Consider the following 18245-nt stretch of genomic DNA (forward strand, 5'->3'; position numbering starts at 1 on the left):
TGGTCTAATCTTGGTCTAAACCTGGTCTAAACCTTTTTTAAACATGTTCTAAACTGGTCTAATCTTGGTCTAAACCTGGTCTAAACCTGGTCTAATCTGGATCTATACCTGGTCTAAAAATGGTCTAAACCTATTTAAACCTGGTCTAACCCCAGTCTAATCCTGGTCTAATCCCAATCTAAACCCAGTCTAAACCTGGTCTTAACCTGGTCCAATCCCAGTCTAATCCTAGTTTAAACCTGGTCTAATCCTGGTCTAAATCTGATCTAAACCTGATCTAAATTTGGTCTAAGCCTGGTCTAAACCTGGTCCAATCCCAGTCTAATCCTGGTCTAAACCTGATCTAAACCTGGTCTAAACCTGATCTAAATTTGGTCTAATCCTGGTCTAAACCTGATCTAAACCTGGTCTAAACCTGATCTAAACTTGATCTAAATTTGGTCTAAACCTGGTCCAGTCCCAGTCTAATCCTGGTTTAAACCTGATCTAAACTTGGTCTAAACCTGATCTAAATTTGGTCTAATCCTGGTCTAAACCTGATCTAAACCTGGTCTAAACCTGATCTAAACCTGATCTAAATTTGGTCTAAACCTGGTGTCCCATCTAAAAACCTGGTCTAAACCTGATCTAAACCTGGTCTAAACCTGATCTAAACTTGATCTAAATTTGGTCTAAACCTGGTCCAGTCCCAGTCTAATCCTGGTTTAAACCTGATCTAAATTTGGTCTAAATCTGATCCAATCCTGGTCTAATCCTGGTCTAATCCTGGGCCGGTCCGTGTCTGGCCCTGGTCCCTGACAGCAGACTGACAGCGGAGGAGGCGGTGGTTCAGGGCGAGCCTCAGGCCAATATTCAAATGGGACGTTGATGTTTAGGATCTGAACAAAACAAGATCCATAAACGACAGAGAGAGAGGAAGAAGAGGAGGAGGAGGAGGAGGAGAGGGTCTGGAGTGAGGAAGAAGAAGAGGAGGACATAGACTGTATAAAGAACAGCACTAAGTCAAATGAAGCTCACCAAAGCTAGCAGTTATAGGAGTGAATTTGGAGCCAGTTCTACATTAGGAATAGAAATTGGTTCCAAATAGGAAGTGAGCGTGGACGTGCTTCCGGCTCCATCGACACTGGCTCCAGCCCATTTCTCGAGCCGTTTTCCGCTGTTGGGACATTCAACAACCACACAATTACGATGTCCGAATCCCAAAACTAAAATATGACAATATCAGAACCAGAAACAAAAGAGATATGGTTCAAAAGATCGACTTTGACAATAGACATGTCCCACTGGGAAAAACAACAAAAACATGGCGGTTTGATGCTCACTTTTTCAGAAAGTCCTTACCAGTATGCACTGAGTGTCGACCGGAAGTCCGAAATTCGTGACGCACGTATTCCAGAGAGAGGAACTTCACCAGAAATGATAATAAAGTCATGTTTCCTCAGCGTGATATTAAAATACGTAGGTCTAACATCGGCCACAATCCAGCGACCTTTGTAAGATTTAAACATGCTGGACACAGAATCGTAAAAAAAAAAAAAAAAAAAAAAAGTCATGTTATTATTGTTAAATTTGTGTTTGCAATTTGAGCAACCTCCCTCTCACCATTTTTTCAGTGCACCAAAGCTTCAACATGTTTGTGTACTCAGCATAAATCAATTGTTGTTAATTGTGGTAAAAGTTTGGTTATGTGTGACGGCTGTTTTTATTTATTAGCGTTAGCATTAGCATTAGCGTTAGCATTAGCATTAGTATAGCTTGATAATTATCTACAAAGTTTAGCGCTACTGTTAAAGTGTTTGATTATCTGGAAGTAAATATCGGTGAGTTTATTTGCGGTGAGTTTACGGTAAAACTAATAACAACTACCATGCTTACACGCACTTCCTGATTCTCTGACAATAAAATACAATTAAAGGTTGTATGGAGGATTTTTTTTTGTTTCAAATTGTCAATGATAGCATTATAGAGGTGCAGTAGCCTTGTAATTATGATGACCAAAAAAAAGAGAATAAAAATTCATCAACTCTGGACGTGGTGGGGCTAAACATTTGCCAATAGATAACGACACTGCCTCGTTATCTGTGAGCTGACAGGCTGTCAATCAAACTCCCTACGTTTCTAGCGTAACTGACTTGCCTGCGCGCCGCCGTTACGTGGTTTACGTACGTCTGTCACGCAGTCCACAGACGCAAGACGCACAGACGCTGTTTACTCCACCAACGCAACAGTTCTTAGCGACTTTTTTTGACCTATATCTTCCTCGCAGTTCGCACAAAGTTTGTTGCAATGGCAGAAAAAGAATCCAGGAGCAGTTCGCCGCAAAAGAAAGTCCGTTTTTAAGGTCGCTGAAAGAAGAAGACAAGGGGAAAAGCAGCGAAGCCAAACTAAGGTGATTCTTGGAGATTCATTCCAGCGATGGTGCGACTGAAGCAGACGCAGGGTCTAAAGACTGACGCACTGGTCCACAAATTACTCCTGGACAGGAAACTTCTGCTTATTATGAAAACGTACTTTATTTCCAAGAGTTAGACAAACGTTTTTCAGGACACGAAAGCGATATCCTATGTCTGAAAACGTCATTTTCAAGGCAAAGAAAGAGTCCGCTTGCTGCTGCGTGTTGTAGCTAGTTCATTCGCACGGAATCTTCGCGCAACCTTCTCTGCACCCCTTTCCTGCTCCTCTCCTTGCTCCCTGCTCCGCTCTTCTTTTCCGTGCACAAAATGTCCGCACACCCGCTCCCCCCGCTCCTCACTTCTCCATCTTGCCTAACCAACACTGTAGTTAGTTGTTTACAAGTCATGTGCAGCGCAGCGGCTGTAAACAAACCTGTTTCTGGCGTAAGGAGGAGGAGGGAGGAGGCGTTTCTACGTAGGAGCTGTAGGGGAGGGGGGGGGGTTTGAAAAAGGACAAACAGTCGCTGGATTTCTGCATTTCTCGTTCCTTGGAAAATCCTCTATTCAACCTTTAAGTGTGGATTTATTTTGACCCAAAGAGCTGCTTATAAATGTTTCTGTACAAAAGCATGCCATTTTTTTTTATTAAATACATGGAAAAAAAGTCGAATATTCTGCAGTTTGTTTAATTAGAATTAAATTTTATTTATTTTTTTTGCGTATTTTGGATAATTTTGGCCTATAATTTGAAAGTTGCTGGTTGAATTCCTGCTCCTGACGTTACTTTTAATAATATTTTTAGCAAACGCGTCTTATTCCTTTTCTTTCGTGAAGCTCGAGGCAGCTGGACGCCTGTTTATGTGTGTGTACATTATCATTTTGAATCAATAAAGATGAATACGTAAGTCTTAAGTGAGAGCGTTTGACCTCTGACCCCCGCGTGAACCCCCAGGCCCTTCATTGATTGGTCCAGAGCCAGCCTCATTTGCATCTCATTTGCATACGACCTCAGATTAACCTTTAACCTCCGGAGACGTGGATCAAGCGGAAATCGGAAAAAACGGAATTCACGATTTGGTTCAGATTTGACGAGCTCCAGGCAAAACGAATTAAGAGAATTTATTTTTAGTCATATTTTAAACATTTTTTGGAATAAAGGAAAAAAAAAAAAAAAATTGGACCTTCTTTACTTCCTTTAAACTTACAAAGATCCAAATACTCTAGTTTAGTCTTGTTTTAGTCCTGTTTTAGATCTGGTTTAGTCCTAATTTAGTCCTAGTGCAGTCCTGTTTTAGTCCTGGTTTAGTCCTGGTTTAGTCCTTGTTGAGTCCTGTTTTAGTTCTGGTTTTAAACCTTGTTTAGTTCCTTTAAACTTCCAAAGCTCCAAATATTCTAGTTCAGTCTTGTTTTAGTCCTTGTCTAGTCCTGGTTTAGTCCCGGTTTAGTCCTGAGATCAGTCCTGGTTTAGTCTTGGTTTAGTCCTGGTTTAGTCCTGCTTCAGTTCTTAGATCAGTCCTGATTTACTCCTGGTTTAGTTCTTGTTCAGTCCTGGTTCAGTTCTGTTTTAGTCCTGGTTTAGTCCTAGTTCAGTCCTGAGATCAGTCCTGGGATCAGTCCTAGTTTAGTCCTGGGTCAGTCCTCATTTAGTCCTGGTTCAGTCCTGAGATCAGTCCTGTTTTAGTCCTGGTTCAGTCCTGGTTCAGTCCTGGTTCAGTCCTGAGATCAGTCCTGTTTTAATCCTGGTGTCCAGTAGTCCTGAGATCAGTCCTGGTTCAGTCCTGATTTAGTCCTGGTTCAGTCCTGTTTTAATCCTGGTTTAGTCCTGGTTCAGTCCTGGTTCAGTCCTGTTTTAGTCCTGTTGTAATCCTGTCTCAGTCCTGGTTTAGACCTGGTTTAGACCTGGACTATTCCTGGTTTTATTCTTGGTTCAGTTCTCATTGTGTGTGTTTTTTTTTTTTGTACAACCATAAACGGAAAAAAAAAAATAAAAAAATCCTTACATTCTTCATTCTCAATTTCCTTATTAGATTTGTACGACCATAATATAGTACAATAAAAAAAATAAAAAAATTAAATTAAATTAAATTAAAATTATATTTAGTCTGCATAGTATGTAATTTATTTTGTGCTATGTAAATATTTGTAAAGTTTCATCAGCAATGTACAGAAGCAACAAGATCATTTTTAAAAATTTTTGAAACTATGTCATGAACCGCGGTGGCTTAATTTAAGTTTTTTTCTTCTTTTCTGGGCAAAAACTTGAAATAAAATAAAAAAAATCTATCAAGAAAACAAAAACAAATAAGGCAAAACAGCAATATCACCATGGAAACGAGGCAGATGTCCGACCTTGCACCGGCGAAGTTACACAGTGCGCTTTTACGTAAACGTACGACCGCCTCCGCACCTCGAACCTCCCTCCAGCCCCGGGGAATCCTGGGAGCCGTAGTCCCCGCCGCGCCCCAGAGGCTCATGGGAAGTGTAGTCCCAGAGCGCCGGTGGCAGATTGGGCGACATCTGTTTGTGCTTAAAGTGGGTGGATGAGACGAGACGGCGCGTGCATATGGTTCACGGCACTAATCGTACACACCGTATGAACGTGAACGTAACGCGCGGCGATGAGGACGAGGATGGGGATGGGAGGGCATCAGGAGCATTATTAGATTAGTCCGAAACATCTGCGTGCCCCGTGTGTGTGACAGCAGCATGTCTTTTCATTACACCGGGTCGCGTGTGTGGTTCTGTGATGGTGATTGACAGATTTGAGTGTTTTATTTATTAAACGTACAGTATACAGCGCCCCTACTGGTCTAAAGTGGTACTGCAATAACAAAAGAACCCATATTACACAAAATGGATGAAAAGTGAATTTAAAGTCCTGTTATAATGTTGTTTTTTTCCTCAAAAAACAGTGGTCCTGGTTTAGTCCTGTTTCAGTCCTGGTTCAGTCCTTGTTTAGTCCTGGTTCAGTCTTTGTTCAGCCCTGGTTCAGTCCTTCTCTAGTCCTGGTCCGGTCTTGGTTTAGTGCTGGTTTATTTCTTGTCTAGTCTTGGTTTAGTCCTGGTTCAGTTCTGGTTCATTCCTTGTTTAGTCCTTGTTCAATTCTGGTTTAGTCCTGGTTTAGTCCTGGTTTAGTTCTGGTTTAGTACGTGTTCAGTCCTGGTTTAGTCCTGGTTTAGTCCTGGTTCAGTCCTGGTTTAGTCCTGGTTTAGTCCTGGTTTCAGTCCTGGTTCAGTCCTGGTTTAGTCTGGTTTAGTCCTGGTTTAGTCCTGGTTCAGTCCTGGTTCAGTCCTGGTTTAGTCCTGGTTTAGTCCTGGTTTAGTCCTGGTTTCAGTCCTGGTTCAGTCCTGGTTTAGTCCTGGTTTATTCCTGGTTCAGTCCTGGTTTAGTCCTGGTTCAGTACTTTTCTACTCCTGGTCTAGTCCTGGTTTAGTCCTTGTTTAGTCCTGGTTTACTCCTAGTTTAGTCCTGGTTCAGTCCTGGTCTAGTCCTTGTCTAGTCCTGGTTCAGTCCTGGGTTAGTCCTGGTTCAGTCCTGGTTTATTCCTGGTTCACTCCTGGTGTTGTCCTGGTTCAGTCCTGGTCTAGTCCTGGTTTACTTCTAGTTTAGTCCTGGTTCAGTCCTGGTTTAGTCCTGGTTTAGTCCTGATTCAGTCCTGGTTTAGTCCTGGTTTAGTCCTGGTTCAGTCCTGGTCTAGTCCTGCATTAGTCCTGGTTCAGTCCTGGTCTAGTCCTGGTTTCCTTCTAGTTTAGTCCTGGTTCAGTCCTGGTTTAGTCCTGGTTCAGTCCTGGTTTAGTCCTGGTTCAGTCCTGGTTTAGTCCTGGTTCAGTCCTGGTTCAGTCCTGGTTTAGTCCTGGTTTAGTCCTGGTTTAGTCCTGGTTTAGTCCTTGTTTAGCCCTGATTCAGACCTGGTTCAGTCCTTGTCTAGTCCTGGTTTAGACCTTGCTTCAGTTCTTGTTTAGTCCTGGTTCTAAATACATTTTATGGTCAGATTAAAGTCTAAACAAGCCTCAGACAGAGCAGTGCCCACAGTTAGCGTCACAGCTCCAGATTCAAGAACATAAACACAGAAACAGAACGACTGAAAAAAACCCAGGAGCCCAGACGGTGCGAGCCTCGTGTGAGTGTGAGATGCTGGTGAAAATCGAGGCCCTCGGGGAGAAATTTAGAATCCAAATGTTGAGAATAAATCGATGTTTAAATGAGACGAGATGAGATCGCTCCATCAGAGTCTGCAGGGTCAGACCAGGACTAAACCAGGACTAAACCAGGACTGAACCAGGACTAAACCAGGACTAAACCAGGACTAAACCAGGACTAAACCAGGACTGAACCAGGACTAAACCAGGACTAAACCAGGACTCAGGACTAAACCAGGACTAAACCAGGACTAAACCAGGACTGAACCAGGACTGAACCAGGACTAAACCAGGACTAAACCAGGACTGAATCAGGACTAAACCAGGACTAAACCAGGACTAAACCAGGACTGAACCAGGACTAAAACAGGACTAAACCAGGAAACCAGGACTAAACCAGGACTAAACCAGGAACTAAACCAGGACTAAAACAGGACTGAACCAGGACTAAACCAGGACTAAACCAGGAACTGAACCAGACTAGGACTGAACCAGGAACTCAACCAGGACTAAACCAGGACTAAACCAGGACTAAACCAAGGAAACCAAACTAAACCAGACTAAACCAGGACTAAACCAGGACTAAACCAGGACTAAACCAGGACTAAACCAGGAATAAACAAGGACTAAACCAGGACTAAGCCAGGACTAAGCCAGGACTAAACCAGGACTAAACCAGTACTGAACCAGGACTAACCAGGACTAAACCAGGACTAAACAAAGACTAAACCAGGAATAAACCAGGACTAAACCAGGACTAAACCAGGACTAAAGCCAGGACTAAACCAGGACTATTACAGGACTAAACCAGTACTGAACCACGACTAAACCAGGACTATACAAGGACTAAACCAGGATTAGACCAGGACTGAACCAGGACTAGTTGTAGTAGTAGTTGCAGTAGCAGCAGTAGTAGCAGTAGTCGTAGTAGCAGTAGTAGCAGTAGTAGTAGCAGTAGTAGTAGTAGTAGTAGTAGTAGTTAGTAGTAGTAGCAGTAGTAGTAGTAGCAGTAGTAGTAGTAGTAGTAGCAGTAGTAGCAGTAGTAGTAGTAGTAGTAGCAGTAGTAGTAGTAGTAGTAGTAGTAGTAGTAGTAGTAGTAGTAGTAGTAGTAGTAGTAGTAGTAGTAGTAGTAGTAGTAGTAGTAGTAGTAGTAGTAGTAGTAGTAGGATCTGTCTGTTCTTACAGTGGACTTTTTGACCGGTGCAGATATTTGATCAGATCGAGGTTAAACACACAAACTCCTCATTAATATTCATGAGGCAGACGCATAAGTAATGAGGCGGCGAGGAGCCTTATGTGTTTCCTCCTCTCCTCACTCGCTTCCTTCATCCTTCCATCCTCATCTCCTTTCTTCCTGTGTCCTTCCATATTTCCTCCTCTCCTCTCCTCACTCGTTTCCTTCATCCTTCCATCCACATCTCCTTCCTTCCTGTGTCCTTCCGTGTTTCCTTCTCTCCTCACTTGCTTCATTCACACTTGCATCCTCATCTCCTTCCTTCCTGTGTCCTTCTGTGCTTCCTCCTCTTCTCTACTTACTCGCTTCCTTCATCCTTCCATCCTCGTCTCCTTCCTTCCTGTGTCCTTCTGTGTTTCCTCCTCTCCTCTCCTGAGTTGCTTCCTTCATCCTACCATCCTCATCTCTTTTGTTCCTATGTCCTTCTGTGTTCTCTCCTCTCCTCTCCCCTCCTCACTTGTTTCCTTCATCCTTGCATCCTTGTCTCCTTCCTATGTCCTTCTGTGCTTCCTCTTCTTCTCTCCTCACTCGCTTCCTTCATTGTTCCAACCTCATCTCCTTCCCTTTCTTACTAACATGCTTCCTTGTGTCTCCTCTCCTTCCTTTCTGTGTCTTAACATGCTTCCTCTTCTCCTCTCCTAACATGTCTCCTAACATGGCTCCTTGTCTCCTCTCCTTGCTTCCTTTCTGCATCCTACCATGCTTCTTATCTTCAACTCTCTTTTGCTCCTTCCTTCTTTGTGTCCTAAGATGATTCTTTGTCTCCTCTCCTTCTTTCTTGCATCCTAACATGCTTCCTCATCTCCTCTCCTTGTCTCCTCTGCTTCCTTCCTACACTCTAACTTGCTTCCTTGTCTCTTCTCCTTCCTTCCTATGTCCTAACATGCTTTCTCATCTCCTCTCCTTGCTTCCTTCTTGCATCCTAATATGCTTCCTCGTCTCCTCTACTTCTTTCAAGCGTCCTAACATGCTTCCTTGTCTCCTTGTCTCCTTCTCTCCTGCGTCCTAACGAGCCGTGACGAGTGCTCTAATTATCACCAGAGTCAATATTAACCTGTCTCAATTGTTCTAATGAGGCGACAAGAGCAGACCAAAGACTACATTACCCACAATCCCCCTCCTCCTGCTGTCTGGGCCAGAACTGTTAAGGTTCAAAGAAAACTGGTACTAAAGCCAGAGTTTAGTCTAGTCCTGGTTTAGTCCTGGTTCAGTCCTGGTCTAGTCTTGGTCTAGTCCTGGTTTAATCCTGGTCTAATCCTGGTCTAATACTGGTTCAGTCCTGGTTCAGTCCTGGTCTAGTCCTGGTCTAGTCCTGGTCTAGTACTGGTCTAGTACTGGTCTAGTCCTGGTTAAGTCCTGGTCTAGTCCTAGTCTAGCCCGGGTTCAATCCTGGTCTAGTCCTGGTCTAGTCCTGGTCTAGCCCTGGCTCTGTCCTGGTCTAGTCTTGGTTCAGTCCTGGTTCAGTCCTGGTCTATACTGGTCTACTGTTCAGTCCTGGTTCATCCTGGTCTGTCTGGTCAGTCCTGGTCTAGTCCTGGTCTAGTCCTGGTCAGTCCTGGTCTAGTCTGGTCTAGTACTGGTCTAGTCTGGTTAAGTCCTGGTCTAGTCCTAGTCTAGCCCGGGTTCAATCCTGGTCTAGTCCTGGTCTAGTCCTGGTCTAGTCTGGTCTAGTCTGGTCTAGTCTGGTTAGTCCTGGTCTAGTCCTGGTCTAGTCCTGGTCTAGTCCTGGTCTAGTCCTGGTTCAGTCCTGGTTCAGTCCTGGTCTAGTACTGGTCTAGTCCTGGTTCAGTCCTGGTTCAGTCCTGGTCTAGTCCTGGTTCAGTCCTGGTCTAGTACTGGTCTAGTCCTGGTTCAGTCCTGGTTCAGTCCTGGTTCAGTCCTGGTCTAGTACTGGTCTAGTCCTGGTTCAGTCCTTTTCTAGTCCTAGTCTAGTCCTGGTTTAGTCTTTTTTTAGTCTTGGTCTGGTCCTGGCTCAGTCCTGGCTCAGTCCTGGTCTAATCCTGGTCTACTCTTGGTCTAGTCCTGGTCTGGTCCAGGCTTAGTCCTGGTTTAGTCCCAGTTTAGTCCTGGTCCTGGTGCAGTATTGATCCTCGTGTTAGTCTCGGCTCACACGGGACTATTCACACTGGTCTAGTCCTGGTCTAGTCTTGGTTCAGCCCCAGTTCAGCCCTGGTCTAGTCCTGGCTCAGTCCTGGCTCAGTCTGTGTTCAGTCCTGGTGTAGTCCTGGTGTAGTCCTGGTCCTGGTGCAGTATTGATCCTCGTGTTAGTCTCGGCTCACTCGGGACTATTCACACTTGTTTAGTCCTGGTCTAGTCTTGGTTCAGCCCTGGTCTAGTCCTGGTTCAGTCCTGGCTCAGTCTGTGTTCAGTCCTGGTGTAGTCCTGGTGTAGTCCTGGTCCTGGTGCAGTATTGATCCTCGTGTTAGTCTCGGCTCACTCGGGGCTCTTCACACTCGGCTGAGTTCTGACACAGTTTGATCTGATCACATTTTACACAAACACAAATCTGTGACTGTGATTCATCTGCTCTCTGTACGGACACTTTATTAGGTACACCTGCTCTCACTTTTTACATTTACTTACATGTATTTATATTTACTTACATGTATTTATATTTACATTACATTTATTTGATTATTTAATTTCTTGTTTTCCTGTTCATGTTGTAAAAATCAATATTCAACATTTCGATTTCTGATTTAGTCCTATCCAGTGTCTGGTTCTTAGTCCTTTGTCTAGTCTTGTTCAGTCTTGGTCTACTCTAGGTCTGGTTTAGTTCTGGTCTAGTACTGATTTAGTTCTGGTTTAGTCCTGGCTTTGTCCCAATTCAGTCTTGGTTTACTCGAGATCTGGTTTAGTTCTGGTTTGGTTCTGGTTTAGTTCTGGTCTAGTTCTGGTCCCATGCTGGTCCAGTCTTGGTCTGCTGTAGGTCTAGTTTAGTTCTGGTCTAGTTCTGGTCTAGTGCTGTTTAGTTCTGGTCTCATGTTGGTATAGTCTTGGTCTATTGTAGGTCTGGTTTAGTTCTGGTCTAGTCCTGATTTAGTCCTGGTTCTGTCTTGGTTCAGTCTTCAGGTCTACTCTAGGTCTGGTTTAGTTCTGTTTGGTTCTGGTCTAGTTCTGGTCTAGTCCTGGTCCTGTGCTGGTCCCGTGCTGGTCCAGTCTTGGTCTAAACCTGGTTCAGCCCTGGTTTAGAGCCGGTCTGTCTTTGTGTGTATGTGTGAGAGCTTTGTTTAGTCCTGGTCTAGTCCTGATTCAGTCTTGGTTTACTCTAATTCTGGTCTAGTCCTGGTTTAGTCCTGGTTCAGTCCTGGTCCAGTCCTGGTTCAGTCCTGGTTTAGTCCTGGTTTAGTCCTGGTTCAGTCCTGGTTCAGTCCTGGTTCAGTCCTGGTCCAGTCCTGGTTTAGTCCTGGTTTAGTCCTGGTTTACTCCTGGTATAGTCCTGGTTCAGGCCTGGTCCAGTCCTGGTTCAGTCCTGGTTTATCCTGGTTCAGTCCTGGTTCAGTCTTGGTTTAGTCCTGGTCAGTCCTGGTTCAGGCCTGGTCCAGTCCTGGTCCAGTCCTAATTCAGTCCCTGGTTCAGTCCTGGTCTAGTCCTGGTTAGTCCTGGTCCAGCCTGGTCCAGTCCTGTCCAGTCTGGTCAGTCCTGGTTCAGTCCTGGTTTCTTCTGGTTTAGTCCTGGTCAGTCATGGTCCAGTCCTGGTTCCAGTCCTGGTCCAGTCTGGTCCAGTCCTGGTTCAGTCCTGGTTTACTCCTGGTATAGTCCTGGTTCAGTCCTGGTCCAGTCCTGGTTCTGTCCTGGTTTACTCCTGGTATAGTCCTGGTTCAGTCATGGTTCAGTCATGGTCCAGTCCTGGTCCAGTCTGGTCCAGTCTGGTCCAGTCCTGCTTTGTCCTGGTTCAGTCCTGGTTTACTCCTGGTATAGTCCTGGTCCAGTCCTGGTTTAGTCCTGGTCCAGTCCTGGTCCAGTCTGGTCCAGTCCTGGTTCAGTCCTGGTTTACTCCTGGTATAGTCCTGGTTCAGTCCTGGTCCAGTCCTGGTTCTGTCCTGGTTTACTCCTGGTATAGTCCTGGTTCAGTCATGGTTCCAGTCTGGTCCAGTCCTGGTCCAGTCCCTGGTCCAGTCTGGTCCAGTCCTGGTTCTGTCAGTCTGGTTCCAGTCCTGGTCCAGCCCTGGTCCCAGTCCTGGTGCAGTCCTGGTCCAGTCCTGGTTCCGTCCTGGTCCAGCCCTGGTCCAGTCCTGGTCCAGCCCTGGTTCAGTCCTGGTCCAGTCTGGTTCCGTCCTGGTCCGGCCCTGGTGCAGTCCTGGGTCCGGTCCTGGTCCGGTCCTGGTCCAGTCCTGGTCCAGTCCTGGTCCAGTCCTGGTTCAGTCCTGGTTCAGTCCTGGTTTAGGTCTCTGTTCTTGTGAGCTGTGAGGACGTGAGGATTTCCCAGGATGCTGTGGGTGTGGTGAGTTGAACATCTGCTCTGTCGCTCACGAGGCTCTGGGACGCTGAAAAAAACTCACATTATCTGGCAACAAAAGTGTGGAGCAAACACGTCTCCATGGGAAACGGACTAGTTCAGACCTGGTTCAGTACTGGTTTAGTCCCAGTTTAGACCTGTTTTTGCCCTTGTTTAGTCCTGGTTTAACAGTAACATACCGGGACTAGATCAGGACTAAACCTAGACTAAACCAGACTGTTCCTGTTTTTGTTAGTCTTTGTTAGTCCTGGTTTAGTCTTGGTTTAATTTTGGTTTAGTCTTGATTTAGTCCTGGTTTTAATCTTGGTGTACTCCTGGTTTAGGCTTGGTTTAGTCCTTGTTTAGTCTTGGTTTAGTCCTGGATTCATATTGTTTTAGTCCTAGTTTAGTCCTGGTTTATTCCTGGTTCAGTCCCGGTGTAGAACTTGTTTAATCTTGGTTTAGTCTTGGTTTAGTCCTGGTTTAGTTTTAGTTTAGTCTTGGTTTAGTCCTGGTTTAGTCCTGGTTTACTTTTGGTTTAGTCCTGGTTTAGTCCCTGTTTACTCCTGGTTTAGTTTTGGTTTACTCCTGGTTTAGTTTTGGTTTAGTCCTGGTTTAGTTTTGGTTTACTCCTGGTTTAGTTTTGGTTTAGTTGGTTTAGTCCTGGTTTAGTTTTGGTTTAGTCCTGGTTTAGTTTTGGTTTAGTCCTGGTTTAGTTTTGGTTTCGTCCTGGTTTAGTTTTGGTTTAGTTCCTGGTTTAGTTTTGGTTTAGTTCCTGGTTTAGTTTTGGTTTAGTCCTGGTTTAGTTTTGGTTTACTCCTGGTTTAGTTTTGGTTTAGTCCTGGTTTAGTCCCTGTTAACTCCTGGTTTAGTTTTGGTTTAGTCCTGGTTTAGTTTTGGTTTACTCCTGGTTTAGTTTTGGTTTAGTCCTGGTTTAGTTTTGGTTTACTCCTGGTTTAGTTTTGGTTTAGTTCCTGGTTTAGTTTTGGTTTCGTCCTGGTTTAGTCCCTGTTTAGTCCTGGTTTAGTTTTGGTTTAATGCTGGTTTAAATTCAAGCTTGAGGTCCCTCTGGGGATTTGTAGGTTTTGAGGTCAAGTTTTAGTCCAGATTTAGTCCTTGTTCTTGTTCCTTTTGTAGTCTTGGTTTAGTTCTGCTTTAGTTCTAGTTTAGTACTGATTTAATCTTGGATTAGTCTTGGTTCATTCCTATTTTAGTCTTGATTTATTCCTACTTAAATCCTGCTTTAGTCCTGGTTTACTCCTGGTTTAGTTTTGGTTTAGTCCAGGTTTAGTCCCAGTTTAGAACTCGTTTAATCCTGGTTTTGTCCTGTTTCAGTCTTGGTTTAGTCTTGGTTTAGTCCTGGTTCAGTCTTGTTATTATCCTGGTTTAGTCCCGGTTTAGAATTTGTTTAATCCTGGTTTAGTCTTGGTTTGGGCCTGGTTTATTTTTGGCTTAGTCCTGGTTTAGTTTTAGTTTAGTCTTGGTTCAGTCCTGGTTTAGTCCTGGTGTAGTCTTGGTGTAGTCCTGGTTTAGTCCTTGTTTAGTCTTGGGTTAATCTTGGTTTAGTCTTAGTTTAGTCCTGGTTTAGTCCTGGTTTAGTGTTGGTTTAGTCTTGGTTCAGTCCTGGTTTCATCTTGATTTAGTCCTGGTTTAATTTTGGTTTAGTCCGGGTTTAGTCTTAGTTTAGTCTTGGTTTAGTCCTGGTTTAATTTTGGTTTAGTCCGGGTTTAGTCTTAGTTTAGTCTTGGTTTAGTCCTGGTTTAATTTTGGTTCAGTCCTGCTTCAGTCCTGTATTATTCCCGTTTTTCCCCTCGACATTCCTCGGCACGTTTCTCCCGTCGCCGTGGTGATGAGCTCGCTGATGTCCCTGATGTTGGACGGCGCGGTGTAACGCTGAATAATGTCCCCCAGACCGCGGCGTGACCCTGAGGGGGCGGGGCCACGCGCGCCCTAATGTCAGACCGAATCAGGATTATTATTATTGTGCTAATGTGGCTATTAAACAGGAAACGCATCACGGGGCGGAGGGGGCGGAGCCAAGCGACCATTACCCGCCAATAAAAGAACAAATCCATCTCCAAAAGGGTCGGATTATTATTATTACGGATCGAATCAGACGCAGAGACATTTATATTTACATAATCGCATACAGGAAGTGTCTGAGGAATGTCTGATGGAAGAAGAAGAGGAGGAGGTCACAGCGCCACCTGCTGGTTATGACCCAACACAGACACATATTTAAAGGTCCAATATTACACAGAACTGACTCTTGTGAGATTTAAACCATTTAGTCCTGGTTTAGTCCTGGTTTAGTCCTCAATTTCAATTCGGAATTTGGTCCAGTGGTGGACCGGTGGACCACAGGGAAAAGGCCAGGGCCAAATTTTGTTCCCAGTCCAACCCTGCTTGGTTTAGTCCTGGTTTAGTTTTGGTTTAGTCTTAGTTTAGTCCTGTTTAGTCCTGTTTGAGTCCTGATTTAGTCTTGGTTTAATCCTTTTTCAGTCTTGATTTAGTCTTGGTTTAGTCCTGGTTTACTTTTGGTTTATTCTTGGTTTAGTCCTGGTTTAGTTTTGTCTTAGTCCTGTTTAAATCTTAGTTTAGTTTTGGTTTCGTCTTGGTTTAGTACTGGTTTAGTCCTGGTGTAGTCTTGGTTTAGTCTTGGCTTAGTTTTGATTTAGTCCTGGTTTAGTCCTGGTTTGGTTTTGGTTTAATCCTGGTTTAGTCTTGTTTCGTGCCAGCTTATTCCTGGTTTAGTCTTAGTTTAGTCCTGTTTAGTCCTGATTTGTCTTGTTTATCCTGTTTGAGTCCTGATTTAGTCTTAGTTTAATCCTTTTTCAGTCTTGATTTAGTCTTGGTTTAGTCTTGGTTTAGTCTTGGTTTTGTCCTGGTTTAGTTTTGGTTTAATCCTGGTTTAGTCTTGTTTCGTGTCTGCTTAGTCCTGGTTTAGTCTTAGTTTAGTCTTGGTTTAGTCCTGGTTTAATGTTGGTTTAATCCTGGTTTAGTTTTATTTCGTGTCTTAGTCCTGGTTTAGTCTTAGTTTAGTCTTGGTTTAGTCCTGGTTTAGTCTTAGTTTCGTCCTGTTTCTCCAAAAGGGTCGGATTATTATTATTACGGATCGAATCAGACGCAGAGACATTTATATTTACATAATCGCATACAGGAAGTGTCTGAGGAATGTCTGATGGAAGAAGAAGAAGAGGAGGTCACAGCGCCACCTGCTGGTTATGACCCAATACAGACACATATTTAAAGGTCCAATATTACAGAACTGACTCTTGTGAGATTTAAACCATTTAGTCCTGGTTTAGTCCTGGTTTAGTCCTCATTTCAATTCAGAATTTGGTCCAGTGGTGGACCAGTGGACCACAGGGAAAAGGCCAAGGCCAAATTTTGTTCCCAGTCCAACCCTGCTTGGTTTAGTCCTGGTTTAATCTTGGTTTAGTCTTGGCTTAGTTTTGATTTAGTCCTGGTTTAGTCTTGGTTTAATCTTGGCTTAGTTTTGATTTAGTCCTGGCTTAGTCTTGGTTTTGTCCTGGTTTAGTTTTGTTTTAATCTTGGTTTAGTCCTGGTTTGGTTTTGGTTTAATCCTGGTTTAGTCTTGGTTTAGTCCTGGTTTAATGTTGGTTTAATCCTGGTTTAGTTTTGTTTCGTGCCGGCTTAGTCCTGGTTTAGTCTTAGTTTAGTCCTGGTTAAGTCCTGGTTTCGTCCTGGTTAAGTCCTGTTTAAGTCTTGGTTTTCGTTTTGGTCCTGTTTCAGTCTTGGTTCAGTCCTGTTTCAGTCTTGGTTCAGTCCTGTTTCAGTCTTGGTCTTTCGGTCCTGTTTCGGTCTTGGTTCGGTCCTGTTTCGGTCTTGGTTTAGTCCTGTTTCAGTCTTGGTTTAGTCCTGTTTCCGTTCAGTCCTGGTTTCAGTCTTGGTTTCCAGTTTGTCTTGGTTTGTCCTGTCCTGTTTCAGTCCTGGTTAGTCCTGGTTCAGTCCTGTTTAAGTCTTGGTTTTCAGTCTTGGTTCAGTCCTGTTTCAGTCTTGGTTTATCAGTTTCAGTCCTGTTTCAGTCTTGGTTCAGTCCTGTTTCAGTCTTGGTTTCAGTCCTGTTTCAGTCTTGGTTCAGTCCTGTTTCAGTCTTGGTTCAGTCCTGTTTCAGTCTTGGTTCAGTCCTGTTTCAGTCTTGGTTCAGTCCTGTTTCAGTCTTGGTTCAGTCCTGTTTCGGTCTTGGTTCAGTCCTGTTTCAGTCAGTCTTGGTTCAGTCCTGAAGCTGTTACCACTGTGATATATAACATGACATGACCCAGCGACTGAATAGTTCCTCTGTTACATTTTTGTACATGGTTTTGGCTGATACGTCGCTGTGGATATTCAACAGAAATGAAGATTTAATTACAGAAACATGTGACATAAGAGGAACTCTGCTAAACACAAACTTAAAACTCTGGAGCTTCACTCAACTTTTCTCTTTGTTTTGTTCCAGGTTTTTCCTCAAGTTCTTCCTCAAGTGTAACCAGAACTGCCTGAAGAACGCCGGCAACCCCCGAGACATGAGACGCTTCCAGGTATTTATACTACTACTACTACTACTACTACTACTACTACTACTACTACTACTACTACTACTACTACTACTACTGCTACTACTACTACTACTACTACTATTACTGCAGTATAACCAGAACTGTCTGAAGAACGCCGGCAACCCCCGAGACATGAGACGCTTCCAGGTATTTATACTACTACTACTACTACTACTACTACTACTACTACTACTACTACTACTACTACTACTACTACTACTACTACTACTACTGCTACTCCTACTACTACTACTACTATTACTGCAGTATAACCAGAACTGTCTGAAGAACGCTGAAAACCCTCAGACATGAGACGCTTCCAGGTACTACTACTACTACTACTACTACTATACTACTATACTACTACTACTACTACTACTACTACTACTACTACTACTACTACTACTACTACTACTTACTACTACTACTACTACTACTACTACTACTACTACTACTACTACTACTACTACTACTACTACTACTACTACTACTACTACTACTACTACTACTACTACTACTACTACTACTACTACTACTACTACTACTACTTACTGCTACTACTATTACTACTATTACTGCAGTATAACCAGAACTGTCTGAAGAACGCCGGCAACCCCCGAGACATGAGACGCTTCCAGGTATTTATACTACTACTACTACTACTACTACTACTACTACTACTACTACTACTACTACTACTACTACTACGCTACTACTACTACTATTACTACTATTACTGCAGTATAACCAGAACTGTCTGAAGAACGCTGAAAACCCCCGAGACATGAGACACTTCCAGATATTTATACTACTACTTCTACTACTACTACTACTACTACTATTACTACAGCTACTACTACTACTACTATTACTACTATTACTACAGTATAACCAGAACTGTCTGAAGAACGCTGAAAACCCTCAGGACATGAGACGCTTCCAGGTATTTATACTACTACTACTAACTACAACTACAACAACAACAACAACTACTACTACTACTACTACTACTACTACTACTACTACTACTACTACTACTACTACTACTACTACTACTGTGAATACTACTACTACTACTATTACTACAGTACAACCAGAACTGTCTGAAGAACGCTGACAACCCCCGAGACATGAGACACTTCCAGATATTTATACTACTTCTACTACAACAACTACTACTACTACTATTACTACAGCTACTACTACTACTACTATTACTACTATTACTACAGTATAACCAGAACTGTCTGAAGAACGCTGAAAACCCTCAGGACATGAGACGCTTCCAGGTATTATACTACTACTACTACAACTACAACTACAACAACTACAACTACAACTACTACTACTACTACTACTACTACTACTACTACTACTACTACTACTACTACTACTACTACTTACTACTACTGTGAATACTACTACTACTACTACTACTACTATTACTACAGTACAACCAGAACTGTCTGAAGAACGCCG

General features: G+C 43.5%; 1 protein-coding gene across 4 annotated transcripts in view; it reads left to right on the top strand.

Moving 5' to 3' along the window:
- LOC110167936 (transcription factor COE3-like) overlaps nucleotides 1-18245 on the top strand; it is a 168983-nt gene that overhangs the window by 96859 nt on the left and 53879 nt on the right. For all 4 annotated transcript variants that reach the window (XM_055160114.1, XM_055160117.1, XM_055160115.1 and 1 more), the window contains exon 7: nucleotides 16667-16748. In XM_055160114.1, the coding sequence (XP_055016089.1) occupies nucleotides 16667-16748 (82 nt within the window). The remainder of the gene's footprint in view (nucleotides 1-16666; nucleotides 16749-18245) is intronic.

The sequence above is a fragment of the Boleophthalmus pectinirostris genome, unplaced genomic scaffold, assembly GCF_026225935.1.
Source record: "Boleophthalmus pectinirostris isolate CB_2022bp ecotype Guang Dong unplaced genomic scaffold, ASM2622593v1 HiC_scaffold_3, whole genome shotgun sequence".
NCBI lineage: Eukaryota > Metazoa > Chordata > Actinopteri > Gobiiformes > Gobiidae > Boleophthalmus > Boleophthalmus pectinirostris.